Below are 17,486 nucleotides of genomic sequence, written 5' to 3'. Positions count from 1 at the left end.
TCCTGCTCTAAATAGATAGTGTCTGTAGGAAAGAAATGTTTAGAAGGGTACACCTGGATTCATTTGACATGACAGAAAGGAATTGCACATTTGAGTCAGTCTCTAAAATGCAACTAATATACAGAGACTAGATCTTAAACTTGAAGAAAAATGCCCTCATTCCCTAATATTTAATGGATGGGGATGCACTCCAATCCTGTACCACTCTTTTAACTAATTATTCAGCTTAGTATTTCAAGGTGATTAAGCAGCAAATTCTTGCTTCTGACTCTGGTCTCTGTGACAACAGTTTTGCTTTAGGCAATACAGCAAATCTGTTAGGAATGAACACACACTAAGTCCTCCCACAAGAATAGAAGTAGATGATCCAGAATATTTGATGTGCTGTCATGACTTGCTCAGGAGTGGGGCCTTTTTGGAAGCATGAGGGACTGTCTTCAGGCAGTTTCCAGGAGTGAGGTTCCCTACAGCTCCCCAGTTTGCAGTAGGGCAGGCAGCCAAACCAGCACAGCATGGCCCCAGCTTTATGTGCTGCTCAGTTCTGGGCAATGGGGGAGAATAAACAGGCTGCAGGTACCCTGTGTCTGTGAGGAGGTGATGAACCCACAGTCTCACAGCCCTTCACATCAAGGTGGCATCTGTCTCTTTTCTCACCTTCAGTGGCAGCTCCACACCCATGCCTTCCACTGCTAGCCAAGTGTGCAGCAGAGCCAGAGCCTTGAGGAATTCACCACCCATTCACTATTTGGCTCCAGTACAATCCATTCTAGCAGTAGTGCTGGCCTGTCAGCCTGTGTTCCAGTGTCCCAGCCCCAGCCCTGTGCTGCAGATAGGTTTGCTGCTGAGGTGACAGGGCCAAAGTGGTACAGACCCCAGAGTGACTCCATTCTGCACTATTGGCACTGGCTCTTGGGGATTTGGCATTGCCAGGCCTCTCTTGGATTGAATTTCCTACTGCTTCTCCTGCAGGCTGGTGGCAAAGCTCTCAGCCAGCACTGTCACCATGCCAGCTCCCACAGCAGGGATGCTCCCAGGAGTCAGTACATGCAGAATATACACAATATACAGCATTGTCACAGAGGCCTGATCCCCAGATCACTGGTCACAGCAGCCTAAATCAATGTATTTGCTTCCTTAAACACCTCCTAATGCTAATGGATTCTATTCTTCACTAAGGAGTTCTCTGTTGTTACCCCATGCTGACCCTCAGCTTTATTTTCCTCCACCATCACCTTACAGCCTTCCTCCCCACTGTGGGTTTCTGATCAAAATCCCCTCTCCAGCATCACACCAGGTATCATACAGCACTTGATTTGCTGGGGCTGCTACCAGGATAATTCCTGCAGTATGAGAGGATTTTTATGAGCTTGCTCCACTGATGGCTGCAAGTAAAATTGCTGCCAGCTGAGGATTACAAACCTGTAGAGAGCTGGCAGAGATCCAGGCCCTTTGTTGCCTCAGTACAGAGGGATCAAGCACACTGCATCCCCTGATAGCAGCGCTGACTCTTGTGCACTCGAGATAAAGCTGGGAAATCAGACAGCCATCCCCTCCCCTGCCATGAGTAAATAAGACACTGAGTGTTTTGGGGCTGCCAGCACAAACATGATGTTAATTCAAAGGCAGGGACTGCTCAGCCCTTTGTGGGGGTCCAGGGCAAATGAGAGCAGCTGCTTTCCCCTGCTGCAGGATGCTTCCCATGCCATCCCAGCTGCAGGACTGAGCAGCCATCAAAGCCTGCAGGATTCTGTCAGTCCCTCCCTCACAGAGGGAAACCAGCTTTATCCTAACGAGCCAGAACTGCACAGGGGGTTACCTTTCCTTTCTCAAAATCTTGCTTACTGTGGACTAATATCACACTTACCTTGGCCTGTTAACAGCAGCCTGGCTCTGCATTTAGCTCTATGGAGCAGACACACACAGAGCCTGAATTTGTACAAAACACAGTCCCTTATTTCTGAATCTCTATTTTACCAGCTATAGCCCTGCCTCTTCCATCACCTCATTTTTTGAAGGACAGCACTCTGGGATGGGACACAGTTGTTTCTTCTACAAAAAGTCTAAGGGTAAATTTCAGCCTTAAGGAAACAAGGAATGTCTTTTTGAGGGTGCATAAAATTTAAGTTTTTGTTGAAACAATTAGCTACTGTGCTAAGCTTTCCAGCTCTGTTTCACTTGTTGGCTAGACCTCAGCCATCAATAAGGCCTATACTGATCTAATCCATTACAGCTCTCATGTGTGCAAAAATACTCACTATTACCATTTATAAGTAGGCTATGCCAATGACTAACAGGTCTGTGACAGAATAGATAAGCACATTAGACAGTAACAATTTTGTTGAAAATATTAAAGGTTAATAAAGATTTAGCCACTTCATATATAACCTGAAGTCCCAAAGACTGAAAAACTTAATGTATAATTACCATCTTTTTTCTTAGACAATATGAAAATAGGAGTTTCAGATTTTAGGATGAAATATGTATTCTTAAATGAATAAATCTGCACAGTGATGCAAGCAAGTGAAAATCGCCCTTATTACCTCATCCAAAGGGCAATTCAAATGAAAATCTGGATAACTATAAGTTACAAAAGTCTCTGCTCTGAACAGACAGAAAGAAGTGCTGAGCAGGAGTGACACATAGCCCTCTTTACCAAAAGCCCACAGGGCCCCAGTGTAAGAGCCCCTCCTGCAGCACAGGTAACTCCTCCAGCCACAGCTAAAGCCCTGCCCCAGAGGCTGCAAAGCCAATGAATGCATCTGCATGCATGCACTGCTGCAGCAGCAAGGATTTCCCAAGGCACATTCCTTCAGCAGCACTCACACTGACTTTATTGCACTTTTTGACACTACAGTTCACTATCAGAAGGTCAATAGCTCTGGCACACCAAACAATTACAATTTGCATTATATACACACTACTATGTCTATGTTCATCACAAACAGTTTAAACAAACCAAAAAGGACTGAACAGCCTTTGTATTAAGTTTGTTGAAGCATTCTCTCTGGGCAATTCACAGGGAGTCAGACACCTTAATAAAGAAGTTCACATGAGAAGACCCAAATACCATTCCCAATGAATGAGCTGAACATCAATGAAGAATTTGTCATATTCAGACATCTCCCCTTATAGCCTTTCATGCACAAACTATGTTCATGCACCTCAGAAGTAACAGAGAGAAGCCTAAGCAGTAGCAGACTATATAAACTTTTATTTGTACAGTATTTGTGAGTGTTTTGGGCCATACCTTATTTTTCCTCCCACCCCCATCATCTATTGCTCCCATATAGAAACTCTCATATTTGTGAGACTAGAAGCTATGAACTCATTCAACAAATTTCCTTGTTCAGAGATTGTCCCCAAGCCATTAAACAGTAACAGCATATTAAACATAGGAGTAATGTCCTTACTGACAGGCTTAGCAGCAGATCTGATACAATGATCTGAAAGGACCATCTGGAAACCTACACATCTTGGCTGCAACTTTGACAGAGCTATGTATTCTACTCAGGTGACTTTTGCAAGGTACCAGTGGCAGGAAGAAAGTAAACTGCATTTTCACCTGCCCTGGGTGAATTTACTTTCCATTTTTCAGAGAAGACTTGGCAGAATTAAACATGATGCAGTAATAACCCAGACAGAGTTGCTTCTCAGCCATGCCTCCTATAATGCTAATTTAAGAACCAGAACGAGCTAGCATCCAGACAACCTCTTCATTTTGATCTTCAAAAACTGCAATACAATGCTGCATAGCCTTGAAAGACAATATATTTCATGATAATTAAACACTTCAGTTTGAGTACCCAAGACCTTCCATCAAACCATAGCACAAAACAGAAGTTTGTATGAATTATCAGTCATTGCTGAAATGAATCCTAATGGCTCACATCACACTACCAAGAGCATGGAAAGTGGAAGCACTTCAAAATTTCAACTTGTTTTTATACCCTTTCGGTTGGACTTTCAGAAATTCTGTTCCATTGGCTGTGCAAGTTGGTGTCCTTGTATATAAGCCAAATATTTCCTGCCCATAAAATCATATTAAGCAAGCCAAACACCTGTAGAAAAAGAAAAAAGGGGGGAAATATTATGAAGTCAGTTGTGTTTTATTGGGTTTTGTTTTCCTTTTTTTAAAACATGCCAGAAAGTCTCTTCAAGGCAAACCAGTAACAAGCACTATCTTTGGCATCCCTTTCATTTGGACAAGACATTCCCAAACTCCTCAGAGTAAGAGAAGCAATTTTAGCTTTTTAACAGAGCTCTTTGTAGGCCAGATAGTCAAACTTACTCCATACTTTGCACAGAATTAGACAACTTCTTTTCTCTAAGCACCCCCACACATGCACTCTCATACCAAATGACTGATTATTATTAGGCCAATGAATAACAGCCTGAGTTTTGAAAGGTAGGATTCACTAGGAAGATCACACAATAAGCCTAATTTGCTCTGATATGAAGTGTTCTTTGTATGAACATGAGCTTCATCCCATTATGTTTCAAGGAACCTCAATCTGATGCATAAAAATGCTCACAGTTGAGTAAAAAGCTAGGTTCAGCACCAGCACAGCATTTCCTCTTATATCAGTCATCAAACCACTTGGGTGGCTCAGTAAGATATTTTAAGTTGCTCTGGGCTAAAAGCATAAATAGACACTCAAATGTGTCTAGAAATGCTGCATGTAACAGCTCTAGAGGCAGATCCTGCAAGATGTTTCTCTTGATTTCCTTCAGAAAAAACTTGTTCCCTCCAAGAAATTATTTGCCCAGTGTTTTACCACAGAAATAATGGACCTGAATGACAAATAACCCATAAAGAAATCTTAACACAGAGCAACACATGCAATCAGTAGAACAGGGCTCTCAGGTGCCATTTTTTGTTTCCCAGCACATTTGTTGTACCCATGTGGAGGAAGGCATACATACCACTGACACATTCAGGATTCCCATGCGGGTCACAGAAAGAAAATGGCAAGTTGTTCCTGGTGCTTTGCAAGACTCAATTCCTGGAACAATGCTGGCTCCTGTGGACACCTTGATGTCAGCAAGCGCCTTTGCCCAAACAAAAGTACTGACCAGCCACAGGAAGGCTATCAAGACACTGATTGCCAAGTCCTACACAAGAGAAATACTCATTAACAGGTTAAAAAAAAATTCAGGACTATACATGAGAGCAAGGCAGTGACAGTATCAGTTATATCACCAAGATAACTGCATCAGTGATAACAATCACAAGCAAATTTAGTCATTAACAATGTTATAGTTACAACTCAGTGTTGATAACCTGCTACAAAACAATGTTTGTGCTTGATAGATGCAAAAGACAATCTTAACCTAAGAAATCTGTTTCTAAAATCAGATGCCTAGCACCTATTTTATGAGAATTTAAACCAAAGTTAAGTAAAGTGAGGGTGATGGGATAGAGGGAGAGGATTTAAATCTGGGTGGCTGATAGGCTAAAGTTTGGTTAGAAAAGTCATTAAGTCCATTTTCAAGCATGTTATGAAATTTCTCATTCAGAGCTTCAATACTGAAGGTGACTAAAATTCACAATGTAACTATTTTCCTCTGCCAATTGCAGCAGGTCCTCTATACAGAGAAAAATTTCAGATTAACAGAGGAGGTCTCAGCTATGGAACAATATACTCAATTGCATGATACAAAAGAAAAGTTGTGGTGAAAATACTGTTCACCTGAAAAAGTGAAAGTTCATTCCACTGCTTCAATAACCGCATAAAGTGTGATGTCATGGATGGCCAAGAGCTTTGGGCCCCTTTTCTGCTAAAGTGCTGTAGGGATCAGTCTGAGATACTTGTGCTCACACTCCATTTAACTTTTGTAACTACTGGATATTCACCAATTATTCTTGCATTAGCAACAGTTCTCATCCCTTTGCAGCTTCAAAGTCAAGCCATTAAAATATCTCAGTATTACTTACAGTTATTGGAAACTTGTTATTGTGCTGATACACATGGTTATATCCAATATATACCACAAGGGCAGTAACACAGTAGAGGAACACCAATGCTGCCAGTGCAACAAAGAACTGTGCAGAAGAGGAGAAGTCACCCGTGAGGCAGACATCAGTCCAGGTGCCACCACAGCCTTTTGGGTCCGGTGCACTAAATACAGCAGCATTCAACCTGTGAAATTATAGCCATGTACTCAGAGTTTGCTACACAGTGGGAGCTTCATTTGCTTCATTGTTTATACTTCATTATTATTGTACTTCATTAATTATACTCCATGCTTCACCAACAGAGCTTCAGCATTCTGATTGTATAAGTTCACTCTGAAAGATACACTACAGATATGTAAATAATCAGTTGCGCAACACAAAGATTTGTCAAGCTCTCTAAAGATTGTATCTAGTCCTGCACAAAGATATACAACAGTACCTTCAGGAGAAGGCCCTTAATTGCATTTTTAGAGCAGTTGAACAAAATTTCCTGATTTGGAAGCAGACTCAGCAGCATTACTTGGCAGTTAAACAAGGTGGACTTCAGAGGCATTATAGCTACAAAACTCACAAGCACTGAAGCTGCATAAAAAAAAGCTGTGTGACTACCATTGATCACCCTGTGACCAGCACAGAATTATTTCAGATCCTCTCTCCCCTCCAAATGCTGGGTTACAATGCTGGGTTTTGTGACCAAATTCTGTACTGTTACTGGCTGTCCATTGAATCAATTCCTATATTTATTTATGTTATTACATTTATTGAACACATATGGAACACCAACCCTGCACTCCCTGTAGTCGTGCAGCTGCAAGAACTGAGAGGAATCCCTCTTCCTCCTGCTCCAGGAAAGGAGCTTGTCTCTACAAGAGCACCACAATGACACTGAAGTATTTAGGTTTTTTGTGCCCAACAGCCTCACCAAGATAATGCTGGAATAAACTGAAAAGAGTTTTCCATTCAGCCTCTGAACAAAAATAGGATAATAGCACATTCAAAATAATCTTATCTGGACCTCTAAAGCAGCTACCAAATTGATGAAGAATTAGGCTGTTAAAATGGATTGTGGTTTTTGTCTTACTAATTACCTTCTGTAGCATTCATGCACTGCTAGACTGGAGCTTAAGATAGAATAATACAGAGCATAACAGCCTCCTGCCATTTCTAACTACTTCTTTCTATAAGGTACTAACAAATACAGTGCTTTGAATGACGTCAACTAAATATTTTATTGCTGCTACAGAGCAAGCCAAAAGTTTCACATCTTCACTTTACAGTAAGAACACATTCACAAGGAGGCAGATAGGGAAAAGGGGAATAAAAAGCAATTATCAAGTAATAACTGAAGAGCTAATGCTCACCTGAATGGATAAGAAAAAGCAGCTGTAACTGTTTTGTTTACCACACCCTCACAGGAAACTAGAAGAGCAGTTTCACCTCGAAAGCCTCCACATGTGGCAAAAACAAAGATGGCAAGAACCTGTAGGAATTGATACACAGACACATTAGTGCACACCACTAGAGCTCAAAGGAAGCAAACTCAACATTTAGCTGAAATAGCTAGAGACAAGAAATAGCAACAAAGCTAGCAAAGCTGAAGTATGAAGTGATGTCAGGAAGAAAATGTCAAGTTTCTAAAATCCAAAAGCATAAGCAAAACTGCTAACCAAAGCCCATTTAAGAGTGGCTTCCGTATAATTTATTTTCAGTTGCACAGAAAACTTTTTGGGGTTTGTACTTTGTTGGTTTTTTTGTTTTTTTTTCTTTGGTATGCTAACAGCCAGCATAGTATTTCTTGCTGGTGATACAGGAAATATTTTTACAAGTCTTGCATATCCACAACTATGAATTCAAACAGAAAGTACATGCTCAGAGTATCACATACCAACTTGACTCTCTAAATAGCTTTTGTCACTTTTTACCACACTCTTTTCTCACAATCCAGACCTTAAATCAACAATCACGTAATTACCACATCAAGTTTGTGTATCTGCAGTTCAAGGGCATGGCTGAGGAGCAGCCCAGTGCTGGACACTACTCAGCAGCAGCAACCTGGGGCAGGGTCTGTCAGCCCAGGGGTACCCGCACCAGGGACAGTGGAGGAAACAACCCCCCCAGCTCCACTCACCCATTCAAGGACCTTAACAAAGCCCAGAGGCTCCAGGAGCATGCTGATGTCTATCCTCAAGCCCACCATCCTGGGAGAGACCAAGGCAGCCAGCAGGAACCAACACCAGCCAACTGCTGCAGCATCCTTGGCACATCCCTATAAGGGCAGCCCTTGCCACACCCCTCACCTGAAGGTGGGCACGGACCCACCCACAGGTACCCAGCTGGGGCTCCTCAGCCCCATGGACCCACCCACAGGACCCAGCTGGGGCTCCTCAGCCCCATGGACCCACCCACAGGACCCAGCTGGGGCTCCTCAGCCCCATGGACCCACCCACAGGACCCAGCTGGGGCTCCTCAGCCCCATGGACCCACCCACAGGACCCAGCTGGGGCTCCTCAGCCCCATGGACCCACCCACAGGACCCAGCTGGGGCTCCTCAGCCCCATGGACCCACCCACAGGACCCAGCTGGGGCTCCTCAGCCCCATGGACCCACCCACAGGACCCAGCTGGGGCTCCCCAGCCCCATGGACCCACCCACAGGACCCAGCTGGGGCTCTTCAGCCTGGGGAAATGGTGCAGGGGCTGTCACCTGTGGGGACAGCACTGGCCATTTTGTGCAATGAGGCAGCAGTGACTTCTTCCTCAGCTCCTTCCTCTTCCTCTCTCCCACCCAGCACACTTTGGACAGTTACATGTGCTGTACCTTGAGCTTGATGATTTGATGGCAAATGAAGCTCAGGCACCTGACAGTCTATGTGCTTGCCAAAATCTCATTGACTGCCTTTGGCTATTTTAGTTTAATTGTCTATGTGCTTGCCAAGATCTCATTTACTGCCTTTCACTATTTAAGCTTTAATTCTGTTTGTTTTCTGTGACTGCACTTTGTTGCTGATATGTTAACCATCAGTAAAAGTGAAGAGCTAAAGCTCATGGTGAAGAAGGTTTGAGGATGTCAGAGGGGCTGCCCTCTTCCCTCTTCTCTGGCCAGTGACCATGGATAGCCAAGGTGGCCATGGGCACAGCACTCACTGCCCGTTTCCTGGCTCTGATTCAAGATCCTGTAGGAATTTCTTCTGGGATTACTGGGGGCCTTTGAGGAGCACCAGAATGTCAGGTGCTGCTCTTGGGAAGGGGTGGCTACAGGAGGCTGAGGCTGCTTCTAGCAGGATCCAGCTGATCTGGCAGTTTACAGCAAGATCTGCCAAAGGCCCTGGCTCCCAGCTAAGTGCCATTATTGCTGCCAGGCAGCCTTGCAGAAGGGGCTGAGGAGATGCCAAGGGGAGAGCTGGCTTTGGCTCCAGCTGCTGGCTGTAGTTAGAGGCTGCAGCAGCTTGTGCCAAAGGGGGCCTGCAGCCTCCACAGGGCAGCAGAGGCGTGCTCAGCTGTGGTGGTGATGGTATGCTGAGGGTCTCAGTCCCAGCACTGCCAGGATCAGCTCTGATCAGCTCTCCCTTGGCTCAGATGGAGCTGCTGAGGGGCTGCAGCTCTCCAGTCCTGGGGCTGACAAGCTGAGGTGCTGTTACAGACATGTTTTATGAAAAATCCTTTCCTTAGGATTTTTTCACCTGAGAAGCTGAGAGGCCTCAGGAACAAAATGTAAACAAAGATTATCTGCTGCTGTGGAATGCAACAGGTGCATCTGGGATTGGTTCATGTTGTTGTTTCTAATTAATGGCCAATCACAGTCCAGCTGTCTCAGACTGTCTTGGTCAGTCACAGGATTTGGTTATCATTCCATTCTTCTTCTTCTTCCTTGCTAGCCTTCTGATGAAATCCTTTCTTCTATACTTTTAGTATAGTTCTAATATAGTTTTAATATAATATATATCGTAAAATAATAAATCAAGCCTTCTGAAACATGGAGTCAAGATTCTCCTCTTGGGGCCCCTGTGAGCACCAGCACAAGGTGCTCTGTGGTGAGGAAGGACTGCTCAGGCTGGGGAGTCTAGGGGCTTGGCTGAGTTTGCTGTGTAACACATGCTCCTGCTGTGGATAAGCCATGGGAGGCCAGCCAAGGGTGGGAATACAGGAGAAGTTTCCAGGCTGGGAACTACCTGTGGGAATGGAAACAAAGCCAGTGCTCAGCTGGCCTGGGGCTGCACTGCTGCACTGCCTGAGTGGCTGCAGGCTCTGCCATGCTCACACAATTCAAGGAGATTTTTTTGTGCAATGACCAGAGAGGTGCAGACATCTGCCTGCTGCTGCAGATCCTGAGGCAGTACAAGCTAAAGCTGTGGAAAGGACGTCTCTTTCATTTCTTTAGCTGCTTTGGTAAATAGCACGTGAATCTCCCAGAAAACCCAGACCAGCAGTGCTGAGGGTTCAAGCCACCTTGGTTAGCTTCTCTGCCTGCACAGCCAGTGACTTTAAGGAGTAAAACAGGAGTATAAAACCAGGGATAAACCAAGGTGAAATGTCTATTTGCTCATCTTCTTGGCATCCTCCATGCCAAATAAAATCTGTTCCATAAAGAAGTGGCATATACAGTCTTAGTTCAGCCTAAATGAACCAAGTAACTCTGTCCTCTCATCCAATGTGCCTCTGTAATTTTTTGTCTTCCTTCGTCTGCATTAAGCAATGTATCTCCCTAAAATATGTATAGACATTGGTTTGATTACTCTGTTTTTCTACTTGTCAGTTAATTAAAACTATTTCATTATTTAAAGCATTTTTCAAAAAGGCTCTCAGTCCTGATTTCTATGCTTTTTCTTCCTCAAGCCTTCTCAGATGTCAGATGTCCAGTATGGATGTACTCTGAACTATATACAATGTTCAAGCTGTGGGCTCATTAATTCAAAATTGGAAAGGGTCTTAGTTTTTCACTCCATATAACTTATCCTTTCCCTGAGTTCAAAAGTATTTTGGAACATTTCGGCTGGTGTATTTTATTCCAAAGTGATACCAAACATTTTAAATGCAGGTGGTTCTTCCAAATGGCTAATATCATAACCTGAAAGCAACTCTGGATCAAGTCTCTGCAGGGAAAGGTTTAGGCAAAAAGACTCTGTATTTGCAAGGAGCACTAAAAAACTTCATTATTAAAAAAAAAAAAAAAAAAAAAAAAAGGTATTTTGACTGCAAAATCAGCTTGGCTTAGAGAAAAAGTGACCAAAATATAAAAAATTACAGGGAAAAAAAAAAGAGAAAGGGACAAAAAAAAAAAAAAAAAGATTAAGCAGGAACAGCCATTATTGCACTCTGTATTTGGGAAAAAGCAGGACAGTATTAATATGCTAATCATGTAATAAATCCTTTCCACTCCAGCAGGACTCAGGGGAGTGCTGAGTCACATCTGCTAAAGCTTCTATATCAGCTGTCAATACCCAGCACCCCCAGTTTGGCTAGAGCTGATAAGGGAGTTCAGTTAATATGGACAATGACTGAGGGTCATCTCTGAAACCCTGGGATCCACATGTCTGACTGCCATGGCAGTACTGGCCCATCCATTTATCTCTGCTCCTAGGAAAAGAGGTCGGGGGACTGGTGCAGAACCCTCTTGACAGAGAATTAAATCAGAACAATGCAGTTAATATCAAGCTGCATGGTCACTTGGGAGTCAGGTTTTGCTGATTAGCCAATGCTTAAGCTGATCAAAAGACTGGGCTGATTGATAATATTTGACTCTGTAATGTAGTTTCAGGTTCTGTGGGGTATTTGGCCCGTTATTTGATGACTCTAGAAGGATATAAAACTCATGTAATCACTGATTTAATTAGAAAACAGGTATCTAAATTAGCTTTAACTTAAAATCAATATTATTATATTATTAGTGAAAAAAAAATTTGTTTCTCAGAATACTGAGTCCCATCCCTTGGGGGTTAAAAAAGGACAAAACCTGTGGCATCTATGTGTCTGTTCTCATGGTGTCTGACAAAGCTGTGGGAGAAACCAGCGGGATTCCTGGATTCCTGGCTGTCCCAGATGTGTGTGCAACAGAGACAGCAAAGTGAGGAGAGAGGGGCTTCCCCTGAACCATTGTGCAACAGTCTAGTTTAATAATGCCATGGAAGATTAATTCAAACTACCTGGATGATTAGGAGTCACAGAGAGCTCACTTTCTAGGACTGAAAGAACTTGGGTGGCTTAGCAAAATGAAGATGACTAACAGGTATTACTGCTGGCCTACAAGGGAGTACACACAGGGAAGGCAGAGATTTGTACAAAGAGACAGTTTTATCAAAAGGATCCTGCATGTAATCAAAGAATACAATTTATATTAAACATAAAGTGTGAGATTCTGAGAATATCTTCCAACAGAAGACAAACACTGTAAATTGTTTTATAGGGAATTCAGAATATTTGCAATATTGTTGTTTGTGATAGCAGTGTTAAAAACCCATCAAGTGGAACTTGATGGTTCATTGTGTTCTTTGCCCATCCAATCCCCTACACAGTCCAAACAAGGATTAATTCAGGGAAGTCCTGAGCTCTGTGTTTGCAGATAAAGCAAAGTGGGTGATTAAATTAATACTTATCTGTCAGGAGAGGAACCATTGCCCAGGACTGCTCTGTCCCCAGCACTGTCTATTCAGCAGGGCTGGAAACACCAGATGAAGAAAGTGCTTTTCTTTCTCCCATAGTAAATAAAACTTGCCACATAACTGTCTGCAGATAGTTCCTTGTCATGTAATAATCTGCATTTTCTTAGTTATCTGTATGTTTTCAAGTACATGCATAATTCTATTTGCTTGTATACTCTGACACTTTAAATCTTTCCTCTTTAGACCTGTAAGTATATTTATTATTCAGTTTATTTCTCATTGGCTCTCTAACAACATTAAGTTAGATTGTTCCTTTTCCCTGGCTTCTGTGGCACACCTCTGTCTTTACTGCAAAACTTTGGAAATCACTGTTTAATGTGTTTGATCTTTGCTGGAAGTCCTTGAGACATATTTCACCCCATGTGCCAGTCATCTTTCACATCCAAGCAGGTTTTAAGTTCTGTGGCTAATACAAGTTAGATTTCACAAGATATTGTACCATTAAAAAAAAAAATCTAGTAATTTTACACTGTCTCTTTTTCATTTACTCATATCAGCTTAGTTATTTCTGAACTATTATTGGTATCCTTGCTGCCTTAAATTTAAATTTTCTACTACTGCACGTGGAAAAATTCTTGCCATTCTCCTGGATACCTGTAGAAGAGCCGGGTGGTTGTGTCCCCTACTCCCCACATTTCTGAGCACATTTCCAAAGGGCAGGAGGGCACACAGCCCTGCCCAGAGAGGCAGTGGCTCCTCTGGAAGGTGGTTCTGAGCAGAAGTTTCTTACAGCTGCCCTTGCCTCCCAGGCAATGTGATTTACACTGGGCATCACAGTTCACAATCCTGAGGTTTAATTTCCATAGTTTATCACTCCATAGGTGTTGGTTGGGTGCCATGGGACTCCCCTGGGCAGCGGGCTGGGGTGTGCCTGCCTCTCCAAGCACTCCTGGGAAAAGTGTGGCTGAAGAGAGATTTCAAGAAGACATAAATTAGCTACAAAGGACCAAGAATATGATGCATGCAGCTGGAATAACAATTCTAAATTGTACCGTAGAGCTGTGAATCTTCAGGCAGGATTGATACGGCTGTTTTTTGGAAGGGTTTGTCTGGGAATTTGGAAGGGTTTGGGAGTTTGGAAGGGTTGGTCTGGTTTGGAAGGGTTTGGGAATTAATTTGGAAGGGTTGGTCTGGTTTGGAAGAGTTTGTCTGGGAATTTGTAAAGGTTTCTCTGGTTGTAAGGGTTTGTCGGGGCGGCTGCGGGGCTGTGCAGAGTCCTGTTCTACCATCTAGTGGCGCCTTGAGACAGTGCACACCGTGGAAATGGCTCATTTTCAGGATAACTCTTGATTAATTTAATAAATTATTACCAATTTATGTTTGTCATCTCTGAAAGCCAACAGAATTTCCTGGGTGAAGGCAAGCCATGAGTGCCGGGGATGCTGATTCCCACATGGTGGAAAGGGGGTAGAAAACATTCTGTGCTGCAGCCAGACCTCTTAAATTCAGTGTGGATCACCAGCAGCATCTCTGAATATGCACTGGTCTCACTGTGTTTAGTACTGCACGTGGTCTGTACCTCACAGCAAAGCACAACTCTGTTTGCCACTATTAATATACTTTTTGATCAATCTAGAAATCTTCATTTCCTTCTTTTCCTTCTCTTCATTTCTTGACAGTAATCTCCGAGAACTAACCCAGTAAATTAAGTTTTGACCATACCATGCCACTTTAGGCAATATCTGCCTCTAATGCTTCAGCTAGCCTCTGGGTTTTGTGGTGTTTTATGTTTTACTTGGTTGGCACTGACAGCTAAATAAACATGCTCCACCCATGGCTGCACTTTTTTCTGCACAAGGTTATACTGTCATGCATTTGAACTGATCGGGACAAAAAATAAACCCATAAATATGGGGGGTTTTGTGCCAAATGGGTGTAAAAAGCTTGTGCATGCACAAAGCAGAAGGTGCTTTGAAGGAACGTCCCAGGAACATCTGAACACAAAGAGTAGAATTCTGCTCCCAGCAGAAAACCCTTTCTGTCCCAGCAGAGAGCAGGACAAAATGCCTTTGGAGCTCCCAAAAGTATCAAAGTGGGCTCCTGAACTGCACTCAGGATCAGCTCAGGGCCTGGTGCAGCACACTGACCCTCAGCACTACAGAAACTTTAAAATGTGCCCACTTAATTGATGGATGGATACAACACAGCATCCACCCTGATTGCTGACCTAATGCTGCCATGCTGCTGTGAAGCAAATGCTGCTAGAAAATTGTTTGCATTTTTAACCAAACCTCATTAAAACTTTATGTATAATTAATTATACAGCTGAGCTGAATGCATTACTTTTTTTTCCTTCTTTATTTTCCTTGAAGTTTCCAGATTTTCCAAGTGTTGACAAAGTTGTGCTAATGACATCATTATGAAGTTCTGTTGTTTACTGTTTTCTTCAACAAGTAGTAATTTTATTGACTTTGGCAGACAGAGTGGTGTTTTGCATGATTTCAATAGATTTTGTTACACAGAGGCATAATATAAACCAAGATGTTCCAGAATAAACAAGACTATTACTACCAGATGGAAATAGTTGTGAAGCATTATTGGACTTGAAAAAACAAAAACATTTTAGGAAAAACATTCTAGGAGTCAGCTTAATCATTTTGAAAACAATATCTAAGTCTAAAGTGCTGTTTTTGGAGGAAACAACGGAAGGATATAAATAGTAATTATTTCAGATATTGCTACTTTATCATCTATGCACATATTTAGAATATGAGAGTCTTTAAAAGACTTGCCAACACACTTGAGCTAATGTTGTAATTTGAATCTGAAATGAGATATTTCTCATTATAACACAAATCAAGGCAGCTAAAACTCAAAAGTCAGTCTGGCAGCAAACTTACTGAACTTAGGGACAGGAGATGTTGGCTGACCTTATTTGTAGAGCTGGTCAATTGGTTAATTGTGATTTTCAGATGAATTTGAAATTTATCCTGGTAACAATAGCTTATGCAATCAGTGGATAATGACCCCTGGCAAATGACAGGTTTATAACTCAAATCCAGGTCATGGACATCAGGCCACAAAATAAAAATTAATCTGTTTAACAGTACAAGTATTTCTTATTCTAAATGGTGAGAAAGGAAGTCTGTGGAGTTGGGTGGAATAACTATACAGGAATGCAGATGGTCAAACAGGTAATATTTGTCTGCCAAATGAGACACAATAGATATTGTTACAGAGTCTGTTTGGAAATTGAAAGCAATGAAATGCACTGAGTAGATAATATATTTTAGATCATAAATTGCAAAAGTACATAAAGGTTAAATAAAATGCAAACAGCTATGAGAAGTAAAGTGAAAACTGAAACAGAGGATGCAAGAAAATTAAAATGTTGCTTTGTAGTTAATTCAGTTATTACCTGATTCGGCTAAATTCTCTAGAATTTGAAACAGAAACTAAATAAGTCTCAAGCAGCCCATGTAAATGAAAAAGCCTTTCTTAATGTCATTAAATGCAAATGCTACTCAGTTCATAAATCCTTAGTCTAAAAGTTCATACTCCTTCAAATGCAAGGGTGAGCTCTCTTTTGGTGCAAGCCAAGAATTTGGCCAAGATCATGTTCAGGTAGAAAAAGCAAACTGCACTTTTGGCACTGCAGTTTGGCAGCTGCATGTTTAACATCTTTCCTCAAGACTGCTTCAGCACCCGACATTTAGCAGAAACAAATCAAGCAGGCACACAGTGATCCTGGCCTTTTCTTGCTGCTCTGAGTCAGGGAATGAATTGGGCCACTACTGGTACCACACTGTCACACTGCAGGGTTCAATAGGAGCATGACCTCTGGCAGGAAAACTGAGCAAAGGGATATTGCAATGTTGGCAAATTATCCTAGGAAAGCAATATCACAGGGAAAACAAAAGGAAAAAAAATCTCCTTTCTGTGACCTGACAAGTCCAGATTTTCAAGTACGTGGGCTGTAAAAAGTTGAGCCTTATAGAAAGAATTTAAAAGTTATGTATAAGAGTTGCTTTAAGACTTTTAAATTTTCAAAAAAGTTTTCTTAACTTTCTAGACCTTTTTAATGCAGCATGTACCAGTATGAATGCAGAGTAAAACGTAACAGAAAATGCAGCAGAAAACCTTCATTTCCTAAGATGTTTCAGCTGCAGTAACTGAGGTGTGGCCAGGGGCCCTCCTGAGCTCTGAGCCAGCTGCCATGGTGTTCTGTGACTTTCTGCTCATAAAGCCCCGGCCTCCAAACCATGGTGGCTCTGTGTGCTGGTTGTAACTATCCCTGGACCACTGTCACTCCTGAAAGGTGCCTGGGAATTATTTGGCAGCATGTCTGCATGGCCAGTTGCTGCCCTGGAGTCCCTCACCGATTTGCTGACTGACAGCAGCCGAGGGCAGGTGGCTCCCTTGCCACTCTTGAATTTTCCTCATACCAAAGCAGCATTTCTGTGGGAGGGCTGGAACACCCATAGAAGGAGGAGTTGCCTGGGATTTTCTTCTCATTCCCTCTTGCAGAGACTCCCATCGCTCTCCCACCTCTCCAGGCACTTGAGTGCTTGTGTCAGTGCTTGCAAGCCTGATTTCTCCCTCCAGCCATCACCTCCTTCCTTTCACACCACCTCCATTTCCCACAGGGCTCTCTCGTGCTAATCAGTCCTGGGGATCCTCCCGGGATGGGAGATGGAAGGCAGCAGGAGGCTGGCAAGAAGCCAGCCAGGCACAGGAATAATAATAACACTGCCTTTTATGCTCCAAATCCATTTTATTGTAAGCATCCTGCTGTACAAGCCATTTCACCAGCCATTCATCGTGCTCATCAACGAGCCCTTTGCTCAGAGAAAATCTTGAAGAACAGAAAGCTGAGCAGGAAGATCTGTGTTTCTCAGTTATGTGGTTACTCTGGGGTCATACATACCTGCTGGT

The 17,486-nt window shown here is 42.7% G+C and overlaps 1 protein-coding gene across 1 annotated transcript; it reads right to left on the bottom strand.

The window, feature by feature from the left end:
• Positions 1 to 3,941: 3,941 nt before the first annotated feature.
• SYPL1 (synaptophysin like 1) lies at positions 3,942 to 8,153 on the bottom strand. Its single transcript, XM_063155891.1, has 5 exons — positions 8,085 to 8,153; positions 7,318 to 7,436; positions 5,936 to 6,140; positions 4,924 to 5,112; positions 3,942 to 4,058 (listed from the first exon to the last, which is right to left on the bottom strand). Exons 1-5 carry the CDS (start codon positions 8,151 to 8,153, stop codon positions 3,942 to 3,944), a joined length of 699 nt encoding a protein of 232 aa, XP_063011961.1.
• Positions 8,154 to 17,486: the final 9,333 nt, after the last annotated feature.

The sequence above is a fragment of the Melospiza melodia genome, chromosome 4 (assembly GCF_035770615.1).
Source record: "Melospiza melodia melodia isolate bMelMel2 chromosome 4, bMelMel2.pri, whole genome shotgun sequence".
NCBI lineage: Eukaryota > Metazoa > Chordata > Aves > Passeriformes > Passerellidae > Melospiza > Melospiza melodia.
The sequence above is the reverse complement of the archived record's forward strand: the minus strand, read 5'-3'. Positions and strand labels throughout refer to the sequence as shown.

What these genes read in the sequence shown, in the direction of transcription:
- SYPL1 (XM_063155891.1), bottom strand. Translation starts at nt 8,153, where the DNA reads ATGGTGGGCTTGAGGATAGACATCAGCATGCTCCTGGAGCCTCTGGGC. An exon ending in TTGTTAAGGTCCTTGAATGG is followed by an intron (nt 7,437 to 8,084) that starts GTGAGTGGAGCT and finishes CAATTCCTACAG; the next exon opens with GTTCTTGCCATCTTTGTTTT. An exon ending in GAATCCTGAATGTGTCAGTG is followed by an intron (nt 4,059 to 4,923) that starts GTATGTATGCCT and finishes CTTTTTCTACAG; the next exon opens with GTGTTTGGCTTGCTTAATAT.